The following is a 26108-nucleotide window of genomic DNA, read 5'->3' as shown; positions in this document are numbered from 1 at the left end:
CATCAGTTTGATAATGGTGTACTACATGTATCACTTACACTTTATAAACAATTATCGTGGATTTGGATGTATATAGTAAGTAAATATAATGTAAGCATATATATTTTAGATTGAGACGTACGTAGATTAAGTGCATTAAGCTGATTATCTATTTATTTCACTATATATGAAATTTAATTGTAATTTTTATTGTTAATGGGAATAAAAGCTGGTCGGATTAAATGTTTGTGTGTGTATGGGCTTTTTGTTTGTTATTAACATTTTTTGTTTGTTTGGGTAGGGAGCGGGCCTCTTTTAGTAGAATGACTTTTATTACATAAAATTGAAAATGGAAATGGGGAATGTGTCAAAGAGACAACAACCCGACCATAGAACAGTCAACAGCAGAAGGTCCCTAGCATTTTTCTGATTCTTCTCTGCTGTCCAGTAGTCTTCTTGCTCCGTTTGATAACAAACAGCTGCGTCATGGGCACATGATACACTCGTCGCGTTTTCAAAGAATAAAGTTCATTCTCTTATGGTTGTGGCTTACTATCGATTTCTTGCATGAATAGACATTTCTCGTATAACAGTGACACAGCACGGAATTCGATACAAACAAAATATACGAAAGTCTGCGTTTGATTTGCGTATCCAGCATCATAAGACGATATTACGGCATTTCCATTGGCTGTTCGTTTTAGTTTAAAGGTTACGACGGTGAATATTTCGTTTGAAAAATACTAGACAAACAATTTGAAGAATTTTTTTAACTTTAGAACACAATGACAGTGTTGACCATAAGACAAATGCATGTAGTTTTAACAACTTGTGCATATGGGATATCGCTTGATATCAACTCTGAGACTCGTTAACTTATTTAATTCAAATAGTTATAATAAACTCGATGATGGCTCGTCTATTATTATATTGAAATTAAATATCAAGCGATATCCATTCTCACTCGTTATTAAACCTATTAATAATTTCTCAATCTCATATCAATTAAATTCATGAAAAAATAAAGGGAGGTTACCGTTAATCATAATTAACCAGTCACCAAAGTTTCACGAAAACTCCTCAAAGCACTGTAAAATCACCACTTTTAGCTCACTTTGCTCAAAAGGGCCAAGTAAGCTTTTCTTATCACTTTTGATCCGTCGTTGTCCGTCATCGTCGTCCGCTAACTTTTACAAATATCTTCTCTTCCAAATCTACTTGACCAAATTCATTATAGATAGAGATAACTGTAAACAGCAAGAATGTTCAGAAAAATAAGATCTACAAACAAGTCACCATTACCAAAACTGAGAGAATGTTGTCATGACTTATATTCTTGTCTTTAATGTTGAAGAGTGTCTTGTTTAGTAGATGAGCGACACATTCTCTTTAGAGCCTCTATTTTGAATTATAAATTCCCATAACTCGGAAATGTAAAATCTATAAAATTCGAAAAGGGATGATACCTCAATAGATATAAACAATTTACCAACGTTTCATGTAAATTGGTTACAGCGTTTTTTGAGTTATTGTTCGACATGCTGACGACGGACGGACATAGATATGCCATAATACGTTCAGTAAAAAACTTACTCCGGGGTTCACCACGAAAATTTTAATTAACTGTGACAAAAAAGTACCATGAAATAAAGTTCAAAAAATTATGAGTCCCCTGCACTATGTGTTAAAGACCTTTTTATAAAGAATCCACTAATTACTGAAAAGTTGTGGTAGAATGTTTTCCGAACAGAAATTTTACATTAAATTGAAGAGGGTTAACTTTGATCAACGTAGTAACATGTTTTGGTGATTTATTGCGATTATATGACATGTTCACTCAATAAAATACAGTTAACTAAGACAAGTCGTTTTTAAAATTCCTGAATATCTTTTTTCGTTAAAAGAAAAACCCGAACCATTTGTTTAAAAGCCCGGACGGTTTCACAGTTGTTCTCGAAAAAAAAACTCGATTATATCAAACACTGAATTTTGTGCTCAAAACATATATAGTTAAATTCAATCTTCAAGATCCCAAAGTATTTAAATCTAAACACAACTGACTATTTATCTTTACATAAAGACCCTTTATATAAGACTTTTATTGTACATCTGCATTGACCTGTTAATGACCATTATACCAAATCTCCTTTTTTATATATGAATAGGAGTACGCAATCCAATGATGACAACGAAACCATTTTCTACATTCTACAATAAAAAGTTTGTTCATTTCTATATTGTTTGATTACATTGGATCTATCATTTTTTAGCTGCTAAATGATTGTTTTATCTACCGAAAATGGTATTTATCTCACTGTAATACGCCGGGTTATGAATATCTAAGCACGACATATAGGAAACCCTTTCTCTTAATATACACTAATACCGGCGTAACACATCAGCGTATAGCTCCGACGTACGCCAGGCGTGTTAAAAAAATCATGTACGCTGCCAATACGCTAGTAACTTTGAATGCATTCAACCTGTCAATCATATCTGTAACGTGTGCACAACGAGCTTTAAGCGTGTATTGGGCGTACGAGAAGCGTACCTAAGCGTTTATCGGGCGTTCAAGAAACGTATGTTGACATATGGCGTTTGTCTAACGTAAATGGAACGCACGCTCCGAAGGAAAAAAGTTTCTTGAACGTATTTGAGACGCATCCCAATCGTATCTTGGACGTTCTATTATGAAGTTTTTGTTACAAACACACCCGCATACGTTTTAGTTAAAGTCGAACGATCTTGAAGCGTATACAACGTGCCCTAAACGTGTCTCAAACTTATCTGTAGCGTATGTATTACGTGCGTGTAGCGTACAGGTATACGCTAGACATACGCTTCAGCTGGATGAAATTTCCTAAGCTGCATAAAAATTTCTTCGTGTTGTAGCGTATACCTTTGTATTTCGACGTACTTCAAACTTATGCAACGCGCGTTTAACGATTGCTTAGCGTTTCTCTGGCGTGCAACTAACGTATACGGACTTTGACAATTTTCTCTGTACGTTTGGTGCACGCCGGTCTATACGCCAATGTGTGACTAGCAAAGAAACAATCCCGTATCAAATATATTTCCTCTCTAAATATTCTAAACGGTTTCATCTACACAACTGCCAAGATGTTAATCGTTTACCATAGCCGTACTTATCACAATGTTTTAAAATGTTTGGTCCTAAATGCTCTCAACTGTATACGTGTTTTGCTTTCATAAAGAAATCCCGAATACATTGCCAAATAGTCCGAGATTACTCTGACGTCCATCGGTTGTTTTGCCAGACAAGCTTAGGCCGTGGGACGTCAGAGCTTGACCCATATCAAAAAGTGGATAATTGCTCGTCCAAAATAGATACGCAGCTTCGTCGCTTCTGGTGCCAACTAACGGCCTTTGAATTATATAAATCGGACATCAATTTGTTCATTTTTCATTTATCTCTTTATTTATGTAAGCTTCACCTACCTGTCACCCTTTAATTTCTCATAACTAGACAGTTTTTACAGTGACCCATCGATTCAGACATTTTTACTTTTATTTTCAAAGATTATCACGTGACCACGAGAAAAAAGTGATGATTTATGCAAATTACCAATATCTAACACATTTTATAATACACGTCGCTCTATATTCGTTCGGTCGGCGTTCATTTAGAATATATATTAAAATAATGAGATTTTAAAAGTATGATTATCATAAGATGAATATCCGCCATTTAAATATCGCTTTCCACTATATATAGATTATGTTATTTCACTCAATATTTCAAAATTGGGGACTACATGACTGCATCGAGCCTAATCAACTTGAAATAAAGGATACCATATATACAGGTAAATCTGCCATATTAACATCTGAAAATGGACAATGTGAGTTGATGGATAAACGTTACAATCTTCAAGACAAAAATGTTGTTTTCAGCTTCCCAAATGTGAATTTTCCATTTCTATGTAATAATATTTCTGCAATGCTTGCTTTAGTGGGGTAAATATTTCCAAGTGGATGCTTGCATTTCTTGCAATGATTTACGTGAAAGAGAGTTATTGTTTATAAGAACACGAATTGATCAAGGGTTCCGAGTGGTTTAAGACGCCATTTCTTTGAAAGTTTGACGAACGCCATAACGTTGTTGTTGCCCGTAATGTAAAATATATGTCACATATGACTACGGATATATCCTCTTTTTTTCGATTGTTACATGACTGAAATCGATTTATTACCAAAAATTCACTTTCTTGCATAACATAACGGCGCGCGCATCGGGAGCATGAACCGATTTCACTTCCGACGATGGACTTTTAAATTTTGATTATTTTAGTCGGAGAAAAAAAAGGATTTCTTGACAATAGTGCCCTAATAAGAGATTACCGACCGCGCAAAGGCTGTATAGCCAGTCAAGATCGTAAACAACTTTCATTTGTCTAATAAGAGCAGTGATCATTAAAGAAACATTGAAAACATTTAAAAATCACACATATTTCAAAACAACGTTATTTAATGAAAATTTTCAATGTACAATGTTATTACATAACAATATAATAAAATACATTTAGTAACAGATACATACGGATTTTAATTCAAATATGAACATAAAATCTTCTAAGAGTTCCTCTTTTTCATTGAGGTAAATGACCTAATGAAGTACATGTTAGCAACATAAAAGGCAAGATGTACACAAAATAATTACCACTTACATTTGTATATCATAAAAAAAACCATCACTTTCATACTTTTCAATATATTAAAACTTGCATATATGAATTGTGTGTATTGGTTATTTTTCTTTAAATGTAAACTTTAAATAAACTTTAAATAATCAATTAAGTTATTGGTTGCATATATACATTTTTTTGTAAAACTATGAACTGGATACTCTCATAAACATAGAATATCGCAGGCAATTTGTGCTGTTATTCATATTTCGCGTTAGATGAAACTGAAATAAAAATCTGTTTTAACATAATGTGGGGTTTAAAAACATGCAACAGATAGTTTGAAAAACAGTTATTCAAAGGTGATTTTTTTTTACATTTATATTTTAAAAATGAAAACACAACTTTATAAGTTCATGCGTATGAAGCGGCTTTTCTGGATTTACCTTCATCAGTAACGCTCAAAGCCGGGAATTGTTGAGCGAATTGAGAAACGGACAATTAATGAAAAGTTTGTTAAAAATCATGTCAGTATCGAATAACTGACTCCGTAGTATATTGGACATTTCAAAACTCTGTAAAAAATTCAAGGTATGACTGCAACATGACTTTACAAATACAATTACAAGGTGCAACAAATTTTTTCAATTCCAGTGATACTTGATAAAACAAAATCTATATAGATAATATAATCATGTAAGAAATAAAAGTTATCATATATCAGTCGAAGAATTTATCAACATAAAATAAAATCATATGAAGAGAAAATTCAGAGGTCGGTTTAAAGAAAACTTACGACTAAGATTGATCGTAAGTCATGAACAATTCAGTATTCTTACAACCGATCTTAGTCCTAAGTTTTTTTGTGAAACCGACTCCAGGTATATGAATTATAATTGTAATAGTCTATTTTCAAACTACCGACTTTTGACTCGAGAATTTTATTTTTCCAAATGTTACCTACTCTCTGGTAGTAAATCCTGGTATCCAGTCAAGCAAGATCATTTTTAATAATTATGACTAAATAATAAAAAAAACCCAGTAAATTCCCCCCCCCCCCCCCCCCAACTTGCACCGATTACAAAATGGATTTTACTTTTGGTTGTTCGTAATCGAACGAGTACCAGGATGTCCTACCACGAAGTGGGTAACATGTTAAAACAAAATTGTAAAATAGTCAAATATCTGTACTTTGAAAATGGGCAATTGAAAAATTAGTTCCGATGTTGTAGCATAAAAGTACTACACGTTTATTGAATACTTCTTTCTATGAAGCTTGATTTAATATTTTGTAGCACCAACAACACAACAGAAACAGTCAAATAATGTTTTATCTTCCATATGCGTATAAGTAAACATGTTTATATAATAAACATATATATTGTTAGAATTTTACCATTCTCGTTTTTTAAATATAGATATTCATAAAGAAAAACGATAACAAAATTTTAACAAATATACCAAACTCCAACTACCAAAAGTGAAAGTCTATAAAACGTGACAAAAGCAAACGCTTGATTGCATCAACCATCGGAACGAATAAAATATAACTGTCATATATTCCTGGCATGGAACAGACATGTGTCGAAGAGAAATGATAATGATATATAGTTAAAAACAAATACTCAACTGATTCAATTGAATACAATGTTAATGTACAACACTTAAACAATATGCTTGAGTATAAAAGTTTAATCTAATAACCGAGATGTTCGTATTTCACTTTATAATCGTCGTAAGGTCTATGTCTCCATTATTGCTGTTCTTTCTACTTTGCAACTGTCTTAAGTTTACTATGTTTCTTTAAAAAATTACATTCTTGGCGTTCGATTTTGTTTCTAAAAATGAAAACACAGCGAAATTTAATATGTGTAAAAATGTCTTTTGACAATTCTGACTGGATAATACAGGACACACAAAATGAAGGTGAATTAGAATAGCATAAGTTTTCAATAGAAATATGACCGTATGGTTATAATCATTTCCGTTGAATATGTATCAATTTGTTAATCATGTTGTTTGTTTTCTATCAACTGTTAATTGCCTTAAATTAAATATAAGCTGGTGAAGAATTTCGAATTATATGGAGTTTTGTTTTGTCAACAACAGTTACAAAATGTGAAGCCTAAAGGATTTGTTGTAATATGCAGACAATTTCACTGGACAAAGCATGCATGTATTTTTTTTCTCCATTTTGTAACAGTATGGCAAGACTTCCCCTCTAATATTACTGTTATTACAAACTGATTAGACAAGTTATTATATAAGCCGTGGTTCAACCAACAAAAAGTAAGTATCATTTTGATACGTTTGCACAGTACTGATATAAGCTAGACATTTGTCGACGTATACTTTCGGAGTTTTGTTTATGAAGAATCATACAACTATATATATATATATATTGATACTGCTATAATTTCTTTAAAAAGAAAAAAATACGAGCTCGATCCTCGAGTGCAGTTGTGTACGGATCTGTTTTTTTTTTTTCATAGACACTTATAGAAAATGTACCAAAATAATTTAGAAAAATATATCTGTTTAAATGTATAACGGTTTTGCATCTGGTAAATTTGACGGTTTAATTAATTATTACGATTAGGACCTTTTTGATCATAAAGTCACCAACGTTTGTGGAAATTTATACATACTTGACTTTCAAAATTATTTGTTTTGATCGTTCCTACATGTAATGAAGATAAATACAAAAATCGCTTCGAACGTACGGAACGTATAATGTCGAATTTCAATTGCAAACCCACACCTAATACATGTAATACTAGAAATTTGTGAAAAGTATTTTTCGATCGGTAACATTGATCAATTAATAATATAACAAATAACATTAAGACATTTACCTGCTCAGCTGTCTTTGTCCTTTCTTTAAGCTTTTTAACGGCTATTCCGAATATATCTTCATGCAGTCTATTTTCATCCTACAATTAAAATCATATGTTTGGTATCATAATACGGACTTCAGTGTCTGTAAGGCAATTAATCAACACAACAAAATGTACAATACTAGTACATGTATGTTCTACAGTCTTAAAAGTGAGTCTATATATTACGTAATACATATTTCCTTTATTGTATGCAGGAGCCTCTGCATAGGTTTTGGCGTAAAGATTCTATTTGAATCGTTAATTGGAAGATAGTCTACAAATTCTCATAAAACAGTGATTTTCTATTAGATTTTAAAATTAAGATACAAATGCCATGTCGTAGATTGTTACATATCTTTGTGAAATATCACATTGACTTAAACCGAGAGTTGTCGTGTTTACCACACCAACTCGTAATTCGATGTATTAAAAAAACAGAAGGTATAACGAGTTAAAGACGTTAACGCTTAACAACCTAGCTCCTGGCTATATAAAAAACTGTTCTACTCACTTGGAAGTGGGAAAAGATAGACTTCAGCTTTTCCGTTAATGTCATTCAACATAAACTCATCAAAAATACTAGAATTAAATTATGTTTTTCGTCTGCATAAGACTAATTAATGACGCTTGAATTCAAAAAGAAAAAAAAGGCAGAATAAAAACAAAGCTGAAGAGTAAAAAGTGCCCAAAACGGTTTTGTCAGATACAACTAATACATTCTATCCTTGGGTAGAACATTTTTGGGATCTCGATCAATGTATAGTTTTGTACACAGTTAATTAATTATTAAGACCATATCAATAAATGTTCATAAGTGCTGACTTTTGTTGTTCTTTTTATATTATCAATAGGTCAATGAAGTCTTTGATAACGTCTATATCCACTAAATGACTGTAAATTTGTATTGATAAGAACCTGGTCTTAGAGCAAGATTTCTATTTATAACATGAAAATACAATTTAGTCTTTTAAATGGCAGTTAAGATATTGTCGTTAAATAATTTGTCGACAAATAGGTAACTGCCTCTGTATATAATTTATTAAGGAGTAAGTAAGTTGTGTATAATAATAATGCATTTAGTTCAAATTTAATCCGATTATAGAAAACAAATGTTTATCCAATCGATTAAGGTACATGCCATTTGCTTAGAAATCAATGTCTGTGAATGTAAAAGTTTAATTATAAAACAATTGCTTTGAGTGCTCATTGATGTTTGTTTATATTCACATTAACCCTGCGAAAATTACACTGACCTTCATCTTGTCAATATACTCGTCTACCTGGGACTCTGATTTTTTACCCCATGATTGGATCACATGTCTTAACATCTTCTTTACATCTGATGCCATTTGGATGCTGCCACATATATAAAAATGACCGTTTTCTTTCACAATCATTTTGTATATATCTCTTCCATTTCTTTTTATCAAATCTTGTACGTATGTCTGAAAATATCAAATGTTGCAGCCAATGTGAAAATAGTTCCAGAATCATGCACCTAATATTAGAAAATAATTTCAAGCATCGATAATATCTCCCAGACATTTAGAACGTGATTGATTTATTATATTGACGACCTTCAATGTTTATTCGAGAGTTTATTTATTCAACATTAAATTGGGTTCTTGATCTGATGTCAGTGATCTAAACTGTCTTTTTCTTTTAAATTTACACACTCTTTCATCATTGACATACATGCATATATGCATATACAATATTTCTGTAATATGAATTTAGATCGCATTGTAATCAATTTTTTTACATGTTTTATCTCAACTCCAGTAAAAACATATTTTATAAAACAGCTAAAAGATATTGTCAAAAGTAAGATATTATTTTTATTTTATCTATGTTTAGCAGTCATAAAAAAAAAAAGGTATAACTAAAAGACCCAACTCTAAGGTAAATTCAAACGGGGAAGTCAATAATAACCGACAGAATCTAATGTTTTGACTTTATCAACCAACGTGACGAATGAAACAACTGTCATGTTACTGACTTGGTATATACTTTTTTGTCCACAAAAAATGGAAGGTTGAACTTGATTTCATATCTAGCTAAGCCTCCCTCTTGTAGGACAATGTTTTTATAGTTATTATGACATGTTCAAAATCTACACACGTTTTTATATAACAGGCTAAAGAATAGTTATTTTATAATAACAGTTTTGACAATCCCGTATTAAATTACACTGCAAACTTCTGTAAGATTTTAATGAAACAGAATCTAGCAAGCTTAACAAGTTTAACATTGTTTTGACGTCTATTCAACAAAAAAATGGTTTTATGCCTTCAGACAAATCTTTAATTTAAATCATCTCCTATCGTTTCTATTTCAAATATGACAGTTGTTTTCCGTCCGTTCGATGTGTTTGAGCATTTCGATTTTGCCATTTGTTATTATGTGTTTTTCAGTTTTTAATTTTCTTGGAATTGGTATTTCATTTTTCGTAAATAATACATTTTAAATTGAATTTTAACAATCTTATTCATATTGATAAAATATTAGAGTAAAACGCAGATTTTTTTATACAACCGCAGGAACATCACTACTATTCATTAATTTCCTAGATGACTAGTTGTATCCATCAAGGACAAAAGTCAGCGATTGTCAGCCGAAATAAATAGGAAAAACCTGACAGAATGCTACAGGTAACTGTATACTCGGACGCATGGACAATTGTTGATACAAATGAATGTGATATTGAGGAGACACTAAACTCTTCCAATATCGTTTTTACTAAATTCGTGTTACTGTCAGGGTTGTTTTAAGATTTGTTCCCTTAACCCAGACCGTATATACATAGTCACTACTGTTTTTTTTTTTTTTTTTGTTTTTTTTTTAATATATCTTAAAATTCGGTAAATTCGGTTTTTATCTGTTTTTCTTTGCTATTCCTTAATACTTGTAAAAAAGCGGGTCTTTCAACTCACCGTGGAAAGAAGACGGAAAAAAATCATTCAAACGAAAAACATGTGTGATACATGACAAACAAAACTAATTTTAGTGTTTTGAATATAAATATTTAAAAAAAAGAAAAGTCAATTATATAAGTAGAATCAATTGGGCTTTATAATCTTGTACAATTCTCATGTAAGCATACCTTTTTGATACCCGGTTCTCGAGAGAATGCAAAAAAGCATTTTGTCAAGATCTTTTCTTTCTCACATTGACGGATCTCATCTCTATAGATATTGTCTGCAGTAGTGTTATGGCAACCAAAATATAAGTACATTTCTCCAAAACTGTGATTGCGTTTATCTAAAAATATAAACATTTTGATCAGTTATCATACATAAGCTATAAAAACATGTACTCACTATGAAGCGATTAAAAAAAACACCTGAAATTAATCGAACTGACAGGTCTTAGCTGATAGCAAAGATTAAATTTTGAAGAACCGTTATCGAGGAATGGCGGATTTACAAATGGATTTCGTAAGAAATTATTAAAAAAAAACCAATGAAAATAGCAGGTCACACAACATCATCCCTGATGAAAAATACTAGCATGTTTGGTGAAATGATGATCAAATAATGCTACTAAAGTACATTTCCATTTCAGATGAACACAAATAATATGCTTTCTTCCTCGATATGGTTTAGTGGACATTACGATAATTTTATTTGACATAGTATGAGAAATGTCTATATTTACAGGCATTTCATCAAATACATTACATTTTAACATTTGAAATAGTAAAACAAAAGTCTCGTAGTTTTTTTTATCATACAAATAAAACAAGTGCAAATATTTCTGGTGTACACAAACAAATAATTTCTGTTTAATACGTGAAATGTTACAATATATAAATAAATTATAAATACTTCTAGATGTGAGTTCGTGTTCTATATCTGCTTTACGTTGCATCCAAAACCCTCTAAACGGTGCAATTCCTGTACCAGGACCGACCATAATGATCGGAACAGACTGATCATTCGGCAGATGAAACAATGGTGCTCTGAATCAAGAAAAGATTTATTAGGAACTCTTGATTCGTGGTGGATTTCAGATGCATAGGCATATATCAATGCAATACATATCTAGCGAGAAAAAAAACTGCAAATCATTATTCTTTCAAGGGGATTAGCAATTCATGATTCATTAGAGAACTTCACAATTCAATTTAACAAATATGGTCCGTATTCTACACAGATATGAAAACACTAGCATAGAGTGTGCCTATTTATATGAAATATGTATGGAAAAAACTTGGTCTTCATGTAACGAACAAATTTCACCTTTACCCCATAAATGTATCTCGTAAAAGTTCTCATCCGTAATCATATTTTAAAAATCGAATACGGAATTTGTTGGAAAAAAGTCTTAAAAGTTATGACACATTTGTTATATCTTCATCTATGTTGTTGAAGTTAGTGAACAGTGAAAATGTTATGCTAATTGAAATCTTTAACTTTCGGTCTTTAATTTTTGATTTGTCATACATATACATACTTTTTGACATTACAGTAGATTTCTTCTCCAATTTCCAAGTTGTTTAGCCAGTTACTACAAACACCTTGATGTTTAATGCCATCTGAAATGTGAGATATCAGAGTAATATTTAAACTCATGAGTCGAAAACAATATAAACGATCGAAAAGAACATAAAACTAAACATAAGAAGAACGTGTGAATAATACACGGATGCCACACTCTCACTATCATTTTCTATGTTCAGTGGATTGTGAAATTGGGATCAAAACTCTAATTTGGCATTCGATTAGATAGTTCATATCATGAGGAACATGTGTACTAAGTTTCAAGTTGATTTGACCTTAATTCCATCATAAACTACATTGACCTTAAACTTAGACCCTAAGTAATGCCCTTCTACTAGCATAGGGCACAAAATACTTAAAACTGAGCAACACGAACCACTTAAGAGCATATCCAACAGTTTATTTCTGACGGTGTGAATTTTTCCTTTTAAGATATATAGGCTATTTTCTACCTGCTTAAATCAAATACAAAATAAAAAATATACCTGCATGTGGTACTTTTTGAGTAAAATGAGGTCGAAATTTCAGATATTTGCACAAAATTCGGATTTGTGGACGTATTTTTCTTCCCGACAGCAATGCATAACTATTTTGTTTTAAAAGATAAACACAAGCTGTTTTTTTGTTAAATTATTTTTAAGTTCTCTTTTATATAATTATCAAAAAAATAATAAAATAATTTGTTAAGAAATAACTAAAATTTATCAAATGTTCACGAATGTAGAATAAGACGTCTTTTTTTGCCGTATATTTATCAAAATTTTAAAAATTGCATCATTGACTTTTTTTTACATGAAATTAGATACAAATAATCTTATACGTAATCAAACCGAATTTCATTTTACAAAAGAGGGTTCCATGAACTCGTTTAAAAGTAAAATCAGTTTTAAAGATAAAAATCAGTCGTAAAATGCATGTTTTCTCGATATGTCACAGTTTGACGTCGCGAAATTATTATTTTACGTTAACAAAGTCATTACCTCCCCTGTAACTGTAACATAAGCCCTTAAATCCCGAAGAGTTATCCCAGATACTTCGAAATGGTAAGCAACCCTGCTACACTTGTGAAACCCGTAGTGCTACTCGTGTAAGTACACTCCATTAAATGTATCTTCATTATATCATAGACTAATAGAATATTGTATTGGATAAAATACAGATATGATTCTACAACCATCCGTGTTTTCGTATGCCATTATCGAGGAATAAATATTTTTTTCTTGCGGATTACAAAGGATATGTTCCATATGAAGTGGATACTCACACATGCTCTGTACACGATTTCGATTTCCCAGAGAGTTACTCACAACAAGATGTTTACCTGCAGTGAGTAACACTTACAATGATACTAGTAGAACAGAAAGCACTTATCCTCCTGGAACAACTGAGTTAACCCTTATTTTCAATGGTCCGTTTGGAGTTTGCAATATTTTCTAATGTCTATGTTGTACTAACGGTAACAGTTTTGTCTATTTTGTCTACTTAATTATGAACAACTCAATTTTTTTTTAACTTACACATATGCTCCAATATTAGGTTAAAATTTTATGTACCAACCCTATATGAAATTTTTAATGACTTATTTGAAGACAAAACACTCATTAGCATGCAGCAAACCCACACTGTTTATTACTCACTGGTGTGTTTTTTTTTATTTTGCGGTGTGACTTATGCATTTGGAGAGCATACACTGCTGACACGTGCAGAAACGGATTTTTTTTGCGGAGTCTGCATTGCGTTATCTTTTATTATTCTGTGTAGTTTGTGTGATGTCTTTCCCTCTTTCTAATGAGCTGTCTGTCTATCATCTTTTATTAGTGTTTTTTTTTGTATTATAAAAAAATGAAAGACATCAAAATTTAATATTTATGGTTTAATTCGTTACCTGGTGTTTGATATTCAAGAACATCAGCAGTAACATGAATCTCGCCTGGAGCTGCATCTAACGACGAACTTATACTATAATATCGTGGTAAAAGAAGTGGAAGCTGTGATATGAGGAAGGCTGGTGTCAATTGTATTGAAGAAAATTGTTTCAGAACATCAAGTATCGTTGGTTTTCCATCGTTTTTCCATTCATCAAATATTCTCGTATTCTGAAATTATTTGGTATAGTTGACTTGAACTCAGAAATAATAAAATTCCATTTAGATAAGGTATAATTTGCAGATTTTTAATTAAGACGATACTAAAATCAATAAACATGGAAAAAACGAAAAAATTAAAGTTAACAATTTTATTTTTTAGATACTTAAAATTAAGAATTGAAATGGGGAATGCGTCAAAGAGACAACAACCCGACCATAGAACAGACAAGAGCAGAACGTCATCAACAGGTCTTCAATGCAGCGAGAAGTTCCCGCACCCGGTGGCGTTCTTAAACTGGCCCATAAACAAATATGTATACTAGTTTAGTGATAATGAACGCCATACTAAACTCCAAATTATACACAAGAAACTAAAATTAAAAAGTTTACAAGACTAACAAAGGCCAGAGGCTCCTGACTTGGGACAGGCGCGAAAATGCGGCGGGATTAAACATGTTTATAAGATCTCAACCCGCCCCCTATACCTCTACATGTAGCTAATGTATATAATAAGAAAGTTATATTTAGACAAGTCCAGTCTCTCATATCTATCACATTAGAAAATTAAATGGTTTACAAGTTGTGTAGTTTAGTATTTTTGTTGTAGTGATATTATCTTAAAATATTAATGTTTAGATCTGTTATCATTCATTAGTTATAAAAAAGCACAAATGAGTGTGATAAATCATTTAATAAACAAACTACTGAGAAGAAAGTGTTCCATTCTCTTGTAGTTCGAAACCAACCGCCTTAATCTTAATATCAAGAACTTCAAATTTCCTTACATTTACTAGACGTTTGATTTTGAATTTCTCCTCTGTTTTTACTGCTTGACTTGACAGAATATTGAGTAGTTCCTGTGATGGAGGAGAAGAAATGTCAAGATATCTTGTAAGCATATCTGTCAGAGTACATGGTGGGTATCGACCCCAGTCATTCCATGAATCATGGTTTCCTATAAAAGAAATTTAGACAATGATATTAATAATTGTATATTAAAATTTAGTTTTAACTATTGTATACTAACACGAGCCACAGGACGGATCCCAAATATCGAGAAGTATTTACTTATACGCTTCCGTAGCACTTGCGATCACCCTTAGTTTTAAGTGGGGTTCGTGTTACCCAGTCTTTTGTATACTATTGTGTGTCCGTTGGCTTTTTTCATTTTTTGCCATGGCGTTTTCAGTTTATTTTCATTTTATTAGTTTGAATGCTCCAACGGTATCTTTCGCCATTCTTTTATGAATGAAATTCAAGTTAAATATTGTATACATAGAAATAGAAATATATTCATATCACTTTCGACAACCGAGGTCTTTTTTTTTTCTTATGTTTGTTTAAAATTGATTTGCATGCTTTCAATGAATTGGTTAGATTTAAATATCATTAAACTATTGTTGGATCTGGTATAATACTACACGATAATGTTTTGTATATACTATTGTGACCTTATTATTGTTTGTGGGATTACAATTTTCGTGAATTTCATGGGTAAGGGTTTATCGAAAATTTAGATTATCTTGAGCACTAATGAGGCTCATATGCAGACTTTAAAAAAAAAACATCAAATCAAATAGTTAGGTAAATGCAATTGTCTCCTCGATCCACAAAAATGGGTACCATAAGAGAGTGTCTCATTGGGGGGGGGTTCCGATCCCGGATCCCGCTTACTGTTTTGTACGATTCCCGTATCCCGCTTACACTATGTATGTAAGCAATTCTCATTTTTTTGTCATTTCCCGGGTCCCGCTAGACCTCATTTCCCGTTTTCCCGACACAATAATTTGACTTTCACGTGTCACGCTTACAAAACATCGGCAATGCCCCGTCACACTTAGACCCCAATGAGACCCACATAAGAAAAAATAAATCTGCATTACTATATTTATTTTATAAAAAAATGATGCAAAATTCACAAAGGAAATCTTAGATTTGAAATTACATACGAACCATTTCTGTCGAGCCTGGTGTCACTGGATGTATTTCGTTGCAATTGTAAAACTTCGTCAAAATCTGGGGCATCAACCAACCGGTCAATTATACCGCTGACAAGCGCTGGCGCATTGTTTGGAAACAACAATAGATGATCACCAGGACTATATTTCATGCTATCGATGTTTGCACTTATATCTATCTTACCAAGAATCGTCTGTTTACTTCACAAGAAAAAGAAGATTTAGTGTACTACATACGGTTTGTGTGCCATATTGCATTTCATAAAATAGGCTATACTTATAAAAAAAAAGAGAAGAACTTAACAATTGTGAATAGCTTCCAAATTATAAAAATATTTAACGCAGCTTGAAGCACCTTTCTATTTAGTAGTGTTTATTATGCAAAGGAAATCAATAAAGTTTACACTAGCTAGAATTACTATAAATATAAAATGTTCCAACTAGTAATGTAGGTTTCTCCATTGTTCGCCTGTCCCAAGTCAGGAGCCTCTGGCCTTTGTTAGTCTTGTATTATTTTAATTTTAGTTTCTTGTGTACAATTTGGAAATTAGTATGGCGTTCATTATCACTAAACTAGTATATATTTGTTTAGGGGCCAGTTGAAGGACGCCTCCGGGTGCGGGAATTTCTCGCTACATTGAAGACCTGTTGGTGACCTTCTGCTGTTGTTTTTTTTCTATGGTCGGGTTGTTGTCTCTTTGGCACATTCCCCATTTCCATTCTCAATTTTATTGATTTTTTTAACATTGTACTGCAACTCCTTATTGAAATTTATTTTATTAATAGAATAAGGAGCAATTTACAACATGGTAAATATATTGAAACAAGACAACCCCTGTTATATACTTTTTTAACACACTTTTATACTATGTTAGAAAATTATATTGCAAATATTCAACTCATTTTGGTCGCCGTGATTGACATATAAAGTATTTGTTTGTTAGTTCACTTGTTTATCTTCAAATAAACACGTCACTGATTTATGGTTAAGCCAAACAGAAATCGTGTCATGTTAGTACAAGTTGGTGGTTCGGCTAATTGCACAATATTAGTTCGACTCATGCATATAGAGAAACTATGAAGGATTTAACGCAAGCTTAAAAAATACAGATAAAACTTATGATATCCCTGAATTTGCATATATTTAAATTACTTGTTGAAACCTTTAAAAAGTCACTTAAGTGTGTCACATTCAGACTATTTCATATAGCAATACATGCCTTCGGTGATATAATTATCATAATATCCTAGACGCCTTTTACCTATATGTTTTAATATGATTTCACTCCAACATTTTGTTTTCTTAATATAGCTAAAATTTCCCTATCATTGTTATATCAAATGAACATCACTAAATAAAATATAAGAACATTATGCAAATGAAATGGCACATTATAGTGTAATAGTAATTACCTGGAATGTCTTTTCTCTAAGTGAATCCTTTCTGTCAGTCGACATTTGAACACACTCTTCTTGTGTACCTTACAATACTCTTCATAAAAAAGGAAAGATTCATGTCAAACACACAAACAAAAAACGTACCACAAAGATTTCACCATAACGCGTGTTACAACATTTCTCAACTCGATACAGTTTAATATTAAATATTTACAATTAAACTGCTGAGAGTAGAGAAATGTTGTAGTACATAAAAAAAATAGTTGTGGAACCTGAATCTCTAATAATTTTAAACAATATCTAGTCAGTCAAAGTATCTTTTTTTTCCTTTTCAAAGATTTGCATAAGTTTTGTTCTGTACATATGACACGCCATCAGACATGTTCGCTTTTTTCAAGACGGTAAAATAGGATCATTACAAGAAATCTAGAAAATTTTACGTCATAATTAAATATCAACGAATTATATGTCGAGAATGAAGTTTTCTCTTTAGATAAGAAATATATTTCTCACACTGATCGGGCAACTTGAAAATAGCATGAAATAAAGAGAAAAACATTATCACCGATACTCTGCTGTCTTAGAATATATCTTAATTGATTCTTAATGAAATTAAAATTTCAATCGTTTTAAAGAAAGAGGGGCAAAAGAAACCAGAGGGACAGCCAGTCAAAGTCATAGATCGAAAATAAATTGACAACGCCATGGCAAAAATATATAAAAAAAAACATTTTTTTAATGAAAATTGTAAGGATAATTATTTGCGTTGTTCTTGATGCAAGTTCGAAAAGCACAGTACGGCAATAAAACAGCTAACAATGAAATCGCAATCAGAAATAAATGATGTTAGTTGTGCTGTTTTACGAAAATAGGGTACTAGTTGTATACATATTAGATTACCTCAATAAAACATCGTGATGTAAGAATAAGATAGTGTATGATTGCCAATGAAAGAGAGGTATCCAACATTTAATAGTATCACCTGCATGAAACAATTCAAATTAAAAAAAACTCACAGCCGCATTAAAAGAACAACAATTTACGAAAAACAAATATGACAGAAGTGAACAAAAAACAACAATTGAACTACAGGATCTTGACTTGGAACATGGACATTAAGAATGCAACGGGTTTTTAATTGATTAATTGTGTGAACGATCAACCCAGAGGTGTTAAAAACCTAAGAAAATACTCTTGAAATCAGTTGAATAGGTTTGATCTCATCAGTCCGATACAAAGCAGAAAAAACATCTAATATCTTTAAATTTTTAATAATTGTATAAGTTATCTTTTAAGATAATCTAAAATCACCTGAAAAATATACATACCTTCACCAAGTGAAAGACGGTTTTCTATAGGTACTTCTATCACACGGAAAGTTTCCGGCCGCCAGATCGTATCCGACTTTTCGAGTACATCGGATGCATCATTCAACCCTATTTTGTTACCAACATTGAAGAAACCACAAGCCACCTAGGGTAATGAAAAAAGTATCATCTATTATACTACATAACACAATACTAAATAATACTGTATTTGTAATGAATTTGTGGTATTGTTCAAAACAAGATTTTCGTTCGTACATATTCTAAATATATAACATTCCGTCTTTCTAAATCTTAAATTAAAAAAAAATTAAAAATACACAATTGTTTTAAAGGATGATGAATCAAAATATGCATTTTCGCATACGTTTAATCTCCCGTCAATTTCATCAATCAGAATTTATCAGTAAATGTAAATGTCATTTGTGAAATTTCTATATTGTAACATTGGTCCCTTCAGCAATTTCTATATTGTAACATTGGTCCCTTCAGCAATTTCTATATTGTAACATTGGACCCTTCAGTAATTTTTTAAATCTTTTCAATGCTCTTCAACTTCGAATTTTTTTTTTTTGCCTTTTTAACATTCTTTTATTCGAGCGTCACTGTTAAAGACGGATTAGCTTTTGGCGTAAACATAAAATTTAAATCCTGGTATCTATGATGAGTTTATTTATTAATGGCCATGGTGCCCCTGGTTTTCTTAGATTTTTTATTCGCTTTGTATTATCTTTATCTTTTCCATCAAGATTATGAAATAATAAGTTATTCAATCGTTTAATGTGTTGGAGCTTTAGATTTTGCCATTTGATTTGGGACTTTTTGTTTTCACTTTTCCCTGAGTTTAGTATTTTTTCCTTAAAATTACTCAAACAATTAAATTATATCCGTTATCTATGAAACATTTTAGTTTTGTTTAAATTTCACACAAGTACAAAAAAAATAGATAGTGATTCTGAACTACTTAAAAGTTAACAGCAACTTTTACGTTGGCTTACAACCATTATTTAACATTCTAATATGCCGTGCTTCTTTCGCTTTGTAAACAACGCTGTGATAAAATTCTCGATATATCTATACTTAGCGCAGACTCAAAGATATTCATAATAATGGCTGTTACAATATACTTGCCACGTAAATCTAGATGTATTGGAACCTATTTGCAGACCCTTTGCTGATTTTATTGTTTTAAAAAAGTGCAATTAAAAAAAGAAAAAAATAACTATTATTCTTATTCGGATGCATAATAAAAAGAAGTAATGCACAGGAGCTCGGAGAAATCAACAAAATAAAAATAAAATAAAATTCCGCGAAAGTCTATTCAATTTTTTAGCGCATTTAAGTCATTTCAAAACATGATGTCATACAAATGAAACCGCTAAAGTTGAAAGTTTTCTGTTACGTGAACCATCGAAATTCGTATGATAATATTGTATTAAAACTGATTTTTGAGGTAGGTTTTGTTTTTTTTTCTATTCTATCGCATTATTTGCATTTTTACTAATTTCAGCAAGTCTACATGGTGGCTCCTTAGTTACGAAATGTCAACTTTGGATTTGACGGAAGCTTACGAGAAAATCATCTAAATTAAAAATGGCAAATGTTTGGTTTGAGAATTAGAAGAATTAAACAGTTTTTTTTCTAGTGGTTATTCACGAAATAATCCATGCAATCTACGGATTTGTTAAGATATTTGAGCTTTATCTAACAGGGAGTAAAAAAGATCCGTCACACATACACCAAACCAATCCTCGTTTTAGTATTTTAATGACCGTATTTGTCCTATTAGAATCGAAATAATTCATGGAAGCCATAGATTGTTGGAAATTTACACATGGCCTGGGCCGTGATATTCGTTAATTTTATCCTGAGCGTTAGTATGTTTAACCCCGCAACATTATGTATGTATGTGCCTGTCCCAAGTCAGGAGCCTGTAATTCAGTGGTTGATGTTGGTTTATGTGTTACATATTTGTTTTTCGTTCACTTTTTTGTACATAAATAAGGCCGTTAGTTTTCTCGTTTTAATTGTTTTGCATTGTCATTTCGAGGCCTTTTATAGCTGACTATGCGGTATGGGCTTTGCTCATTGTTGAAGGCCGTACGGTGACCAATAGTTGTTCATTTCTGTGTCATTTTGGTCTCTTGTGGAGAGTTGGCAAGCATACCACATCTTCTTTTTTCATATCAACTTTTCCAAAAGTTATTTACAAAATCTTAAATGTATTTGACTAACACAGAACTTGAATGCGTTTGTTCCTTTTGCACTAATTACCTGATAAACTCTTTTGGCCCAAGTTTTGAATGCTTCTTCTTGACCACATAACTCATCTCCTTCTCCAATACTATAAATCCTGGTAGCTCCTAAGCTCTCCATTGTTTTGTCAATCAGTTTACTAAATGCACAAAAATTTGGGTAAGCACTAGACCCAAGTCCGAAGACTGAGAATTTCAAATAATTTAGAGGACTATTTTTGTGGCCGTTTGTGTGCCTCTTATTGCCACTGTAAAAAAAAAGAGTTTCTGTCATGTTATAAATTGTACTAGTGCAAATCAATGATCATGCGATCTTAATTTTGCATTTTAACGGCTGTTTGTTCGCGATGTTTAAATACTCAGAGTCTGTTGCAGCTACTTAACTTTGTCAATTTAAAATATTTATAAATTTAGATCGTTCAGTGCTGTCTATTTGGTAATTTTATTGACGTAATCATTCTTGTAAATCATAATTGTCGTTCCCGTTAAAGTTTTAGAATTGTGCTAGTTCATATCGCACATTATTATTTGTATTTAAAGCATATATTTGAACTCTCTGTTGTTATAAGCCAAATAACCTATGTCATGTTTAATAAATTTTTAGAATGGTGTAAGCGTCCTAACTGATGTTCGGTTTGACTTTTTTATTGTATAAATTTCACGATTGTAACAGTTTAATCTAAGAAGACTTAAAGATGATTCATTTAACATCATAATCTCACAAAGGAAGGATATCTGTTATCCGAAATATTTATATATAATTACATTTATAGTTAACTTTTTTTGTATTTTGAGTTGTTGTGTACACTTTTTTAGGCGTTTATATATATATGTATATATATATAGAGTCTATAAGAATCTACCAACCAGTAAACTATATAGGTATTGGATCATCAAAATTGACAATACTACACAAACAGAAAATATTATATGAGTCTAAAAGATTGTGTAACAATACCGATAAATAGATGAAAAACAAAACACCAAAAAGTATTGATATCATCGCACAAAGATGGAAAAACTGAACAGATGATATAATTATACAATAATTGCAAATATTTCGGCTCAACAAATGGCCTTCTTCGGTGCAAAAGTTTTAACAATATATATATATATATATATATATATATATATATATGTGTATATATATAAATAAACAAGTCTAAATTCAAAACTACGTTCAAACCTATGATTGCGTTGGATAAAAAACGCAATTTTATATGATTTATATACAAGTGTTCAAGGAAAATATAGGTTCATACGAGTCTAAATTTTCTAAAGTAAAAATATGTCACGTTCGAGAGCATTTAAAGCTAAACCGACCTACAAAGAAAATAGATGAATAACTTACTTTGTCTGCAATGGCAATTCTTTTGCTGTCGTTAATGCTCTTGCAAGATTCTAAAATAGCCAATGATGTATGTTAGATATATAAAATCCAATTATGTCCATCGCCTCAGGAACGTTATCCATACCTTTTTGCCTGAGAGAGTTGAAACCTTAGATTCTTTATAATTTTCCAATTTATTGTCCTGGACTGATATTTATAAATCAAAGGTTTGCAGCTGACTTCAAGCATGTATAACAGTTATATCACAGATAATCCCATAATATGTAAATGTAACTATTCTTATTCTATGTCTAATAAATTTCAACACAAGTGTGTTGATTGCTGATTTTGAAATAAATTGAAACACGACTCGAGCATGTCGAGTTGCAGTGCAAAATCTACCTATATCACTCTGAAAACGTGTTTTCAAACTCTCGTCAACGCTGTTATATAATTTTCTATCTATCACTTTCTGCATAATTTGTCAAAGATTTCTCTCGTGTTCCAACACATCATATTGACTCATTTAAATTGAATTATCGATATTAAAGTAATGTGTTTTTCAACTATGTTTGATTTATATTCATTTGAAATAATAAATGTAAATTAGAATGCAATTGTTTAAAAGTTACCTTGCCATTTTCTGGTGGATCGCCATTCCCAAATGTGCTTGTTACAAAAAGTATTAGCTGTTCTTGTCTGAGTTCACTTAAGTTGTAACTGTCCATATTCAACACCTGATAAGGCAAAACAAAGACCGAAACCATAATAACACATTTTTGATATATACCCAGATTTAAGTACGGTTCGTGTTGCTCCGTCTTCAGTTGTTTCTGTTGTGTTTTTATGTACTATTGTTTGTCTATTTGTTTTTTTTTCCTTTTTAGCCATGGTGTCCCTATGCTATCCTTTGCAACTCTTTTATGGTTCACTTAACCGATACCGGACAAACCTGATGATCTTATATTCAGGAAAACGTTATTTCTCATTGAAAATATATCAAACGTTTCCCCCTAAAACTAAATCTTTCTCTAAGAACAATAAAGTTGATTGATCAGATGGCTTCAAATAACATTATTTGTTGTTTGCATCTTATGATTTTTGGATAATTCATTCGTTATGTAGCTACATATATAGTTGGTACCAAGATATCTCTAAATATATTTGAAATATATAAAGATTCAACTTATCGTTCACAGTCTTGACTAAAGACTAAAGAATAAGCAACACGAACCCCACCAAAAACTAGAGGTGATCTCAGGTGCTCCGGAAGGGTAAGCAGATCCTGCTTTACAAATCCGGTAAATAGTCTAATTTGGTAGGTCATCTGCTGATGTGTTTGCTACACACACTATTATATATAGATAAGAAGATGTGGTATGAATGCTAATCAGACAATTCTCCATCAAAGTCACAATGTATAAAAGAAGTAACAATTATCGTTAAAAAAACATTCAGCCATCAACACAGAACCTTGGCTCACACCAAAAAGTCAGCTTTAGAGGGTCCGAAAACATCTAGTGTAATACGATTCAAACAGGAAAAACCAAAAGCAAATAGTCTAGTATATACATTATAAGAAACGAAAAGAAATATTTAAAACCACAACCACTGACCACTAGACGTCAACCTTCATCCTAACTTCAGACATTAGTGTTACATTTTAACATAGACAAACTAAAAAATATCACTTGAAATGGCTTAACTCGATCAAAAAGACATTTAAACAAAAACATGTAAAAATAGACCTATAATGAATTACTTTTACAAATTGTTATTTGGATGGAGAGTTGTCTCATTGGCAGCACTCACACCACATCGTCCTATATCTATACACCGAATTCATAAGTTTGATCTATGACACAATATACTGAAGGCCGTATGGTGACCTATAGTTTTTAATTTTTGTGTCATTTTGGTCTCTTGTGGAGAGTTGTCTCATTGGCAGTCATACCACATCTTCTTTTTTTATATATATACAATATAAAAACCAGGTGCTTACATAATATTGAGTTACAGGTAGTTATACAAAATGGAATCTGTATTGTGCTACATTCCATGTAATCGACCCAAGGCTAATATCGTATGAATGACAAAAGTAGTATCATTTAATTCTGTGAAATGAGGTTATGGTTGATTAAGGCTTTCCAAGCATAATTTCAAAGACGGGCACTAACTACATTAAAATGTCAAAGGAACTTTATGTAACTTGTCAAGAAAGAAATGTATGTGTCATGGCGGGTTATAATACTTCTGTGTATTTAGTCATAGTTAACTTGAGTTTATGAAGATATCCTCTGTTATAAATAATCTATTCACAAGAACATTGTATAACCCTTTAATTGCCAACATTGAAACCATTTACACGACAGGTTTATATTTGTTTAAAATTTTAAATTGTGTAAATATCGTTATGCAATTTCCAATAATGTGCATTGGCTGTACTTTATTGCAGTGAATAAGGTACACATGTCTTTATATTTACTCACTAAAAACCTTTTTAAAATAAATGGTCTAGTATACGGACAGGTATTATCAGTATATCATAGCTTGTATAATATTTGATAGCATTGCATTATGTTGAACTTTTATACGAGTCGGCGTTTAAATAAAATGGTTACGCTTATAAAACGGTATACAATCACGCGGTCTGAAACGTGTTTAAATTGATTGATTGATTGTTGGTTGCTTAAAGTCCAGTGGCAAATATTTCATGCATATTCAGGACGAGAACAAGTTCACAATAAATACAATAGGTAGGTTGATACAATAGTGGCCATCTGGGATGATGGTCGGGGAAATTTAGACTGCCACTGGAAAATGAGGGTATATTGGATAGGGACAGAAATTTTGCCTTGCAACAGGCCACCTACGGACCCCTCAAAGAGTTGTTGCAAGGGTTTTTCACGTGCAAAGAGCGTGGCTCTTTCTTTACACGAGGCATCGGATTTAACGTCCCCCTTCTGACCGGACGTGACTGCGAACTTCATACATCCCACACAGCCAAACGGACGACCCACTTCGGCAAGCGTTTTACTGCCGGTCGGGAGAAGACCAAGTGACCATATTTCTACACCCCAGTCACCCTTGGGGTCGAAACGTGTTTAAATGGTGTCTCGTCTGTTTCAAAGAAAGAATATATTTACATGCGTTGTTTTTTGTGACTTGTTGACAACTAAGTCTTATGTAAAATAGATTTAGTCTCCATTAACACATTACAATATAGTACATGAATTTGTATATATAAGTTAATATCTAATGTATGTTTTATATATAATAAATCCTTGAAAGTATTCGTAACTAAGTTTCGATCTTATCATTTTAACAAATATAAATTTGCTGGTAGAAAATACAGTGACACCTGCTCAAAAGACCACCCGTATCAAGCAACCACCTCTGTTGAGAGACTACTATTTATTGATCCCCTAATATTTCATTTAAATTAAACCTGTATTAAAAGACAACCTGTGTTATGAGACCACTTATTTGCTCTCATTTAGATCGTCACTTAATACAGGTTTCACTGTATTTAAAATTACATTATTTCAACGTAAATCTTTATTACACACGGACATCAAGAATAATTAACATTATACGGTAATACAACAGAACAATTTGTCTCGAAAATATACAGAAAAATATTTTATAAGGAGCCAATTTGGAAATGGAAAAAAACAGCCTTTAGGAAAAGGAGCAAAGATTGGTTGGCCGAAAGTCAGAAAAATTTGTTTGAGTAGTGTGATGTGTAA

The 26108-nt window shown here is 31.8% G+C and overlaps 1 protein-coding gene across 1 annotated transcript in view; it reads right to left on the bottom strand.

Moving 5' to 3' along the window:
- Window positions 1-5721: 5721 nt before the first annotated feature.
- The window catches only part of LOC143077018 (nitric oxide synthase 1-like), a 41038-nt gene continuing 20651 nt past the window's right edge, over window positions 5722-26108 (bottom strand). The window contains exons 12-25 of the mRNA XM_076252907.1: window positions 22992-23096; window positions 22381-22430; window positions 21049-21277; window positions 18778-18922; window positions 17465-17543; window positions 16047-16252; window positions 14879-15048; window positions 13892-14102; window positions 11960-12041; window positions 11332-11465; window positions 10608-10765; window positions 8758-8949; window positions 7481-7558; window positions 5722-6463 (exon numbers count right to left, since the gene is read on the bottom strand). Of these exons, the coding sequence (XP_076109022.1) occupies window positions 6437-6463; window positions 7481-7558; window positions 8758-8949; window positions 10608-10765; window positions 11332-11465; window positions 11960-12041; window positions 13892-14102; window positions 14879-15048; window positions 16047-16252; window positions 17465-17543; window positions 18778-18922; window positions 21049-21277; window positions 22381-22430; window positions 22992-23096 (1866 nt within the window). The 3' untranslated portion in view covers window positions 5722-6436. The remainder of the gene's footprint in view (window positions 6464-7480; window positions 7559-8757; window positions 8950-10607; window positions 10766-11331; window positions 11466-11959; window positions 12042-13891; window positions 14103-14878; window positions 15049-16046; window positions 16253-17464; window positions 17544-18777; window positions 18923-21048; window positions 21278-22380; window positions 22431-22991; window positions 23097-26108) is intronic.

This window comes from Mytilus galloprovincialis, chromosome 5 (assembly GCF_965363235.1).
Source record: "Mytilus galloprovincialis chromosome 5, xbMytGall1.hap1.1, whole genome shotgun sequence".
In the NCBI taxonomy this organism is placed as follows: Eukaryota; Metazoa; Mollusca; class Bivalvia; order Mytilida; family Mytilidae; genus Mytilus; species Mytilus galloprovincialis.
The sequence above is the reverse complement of the archived record's forward strand: the minus strand, read 5'-3'. Positions and strand labels throughout refer to the sequence as shown.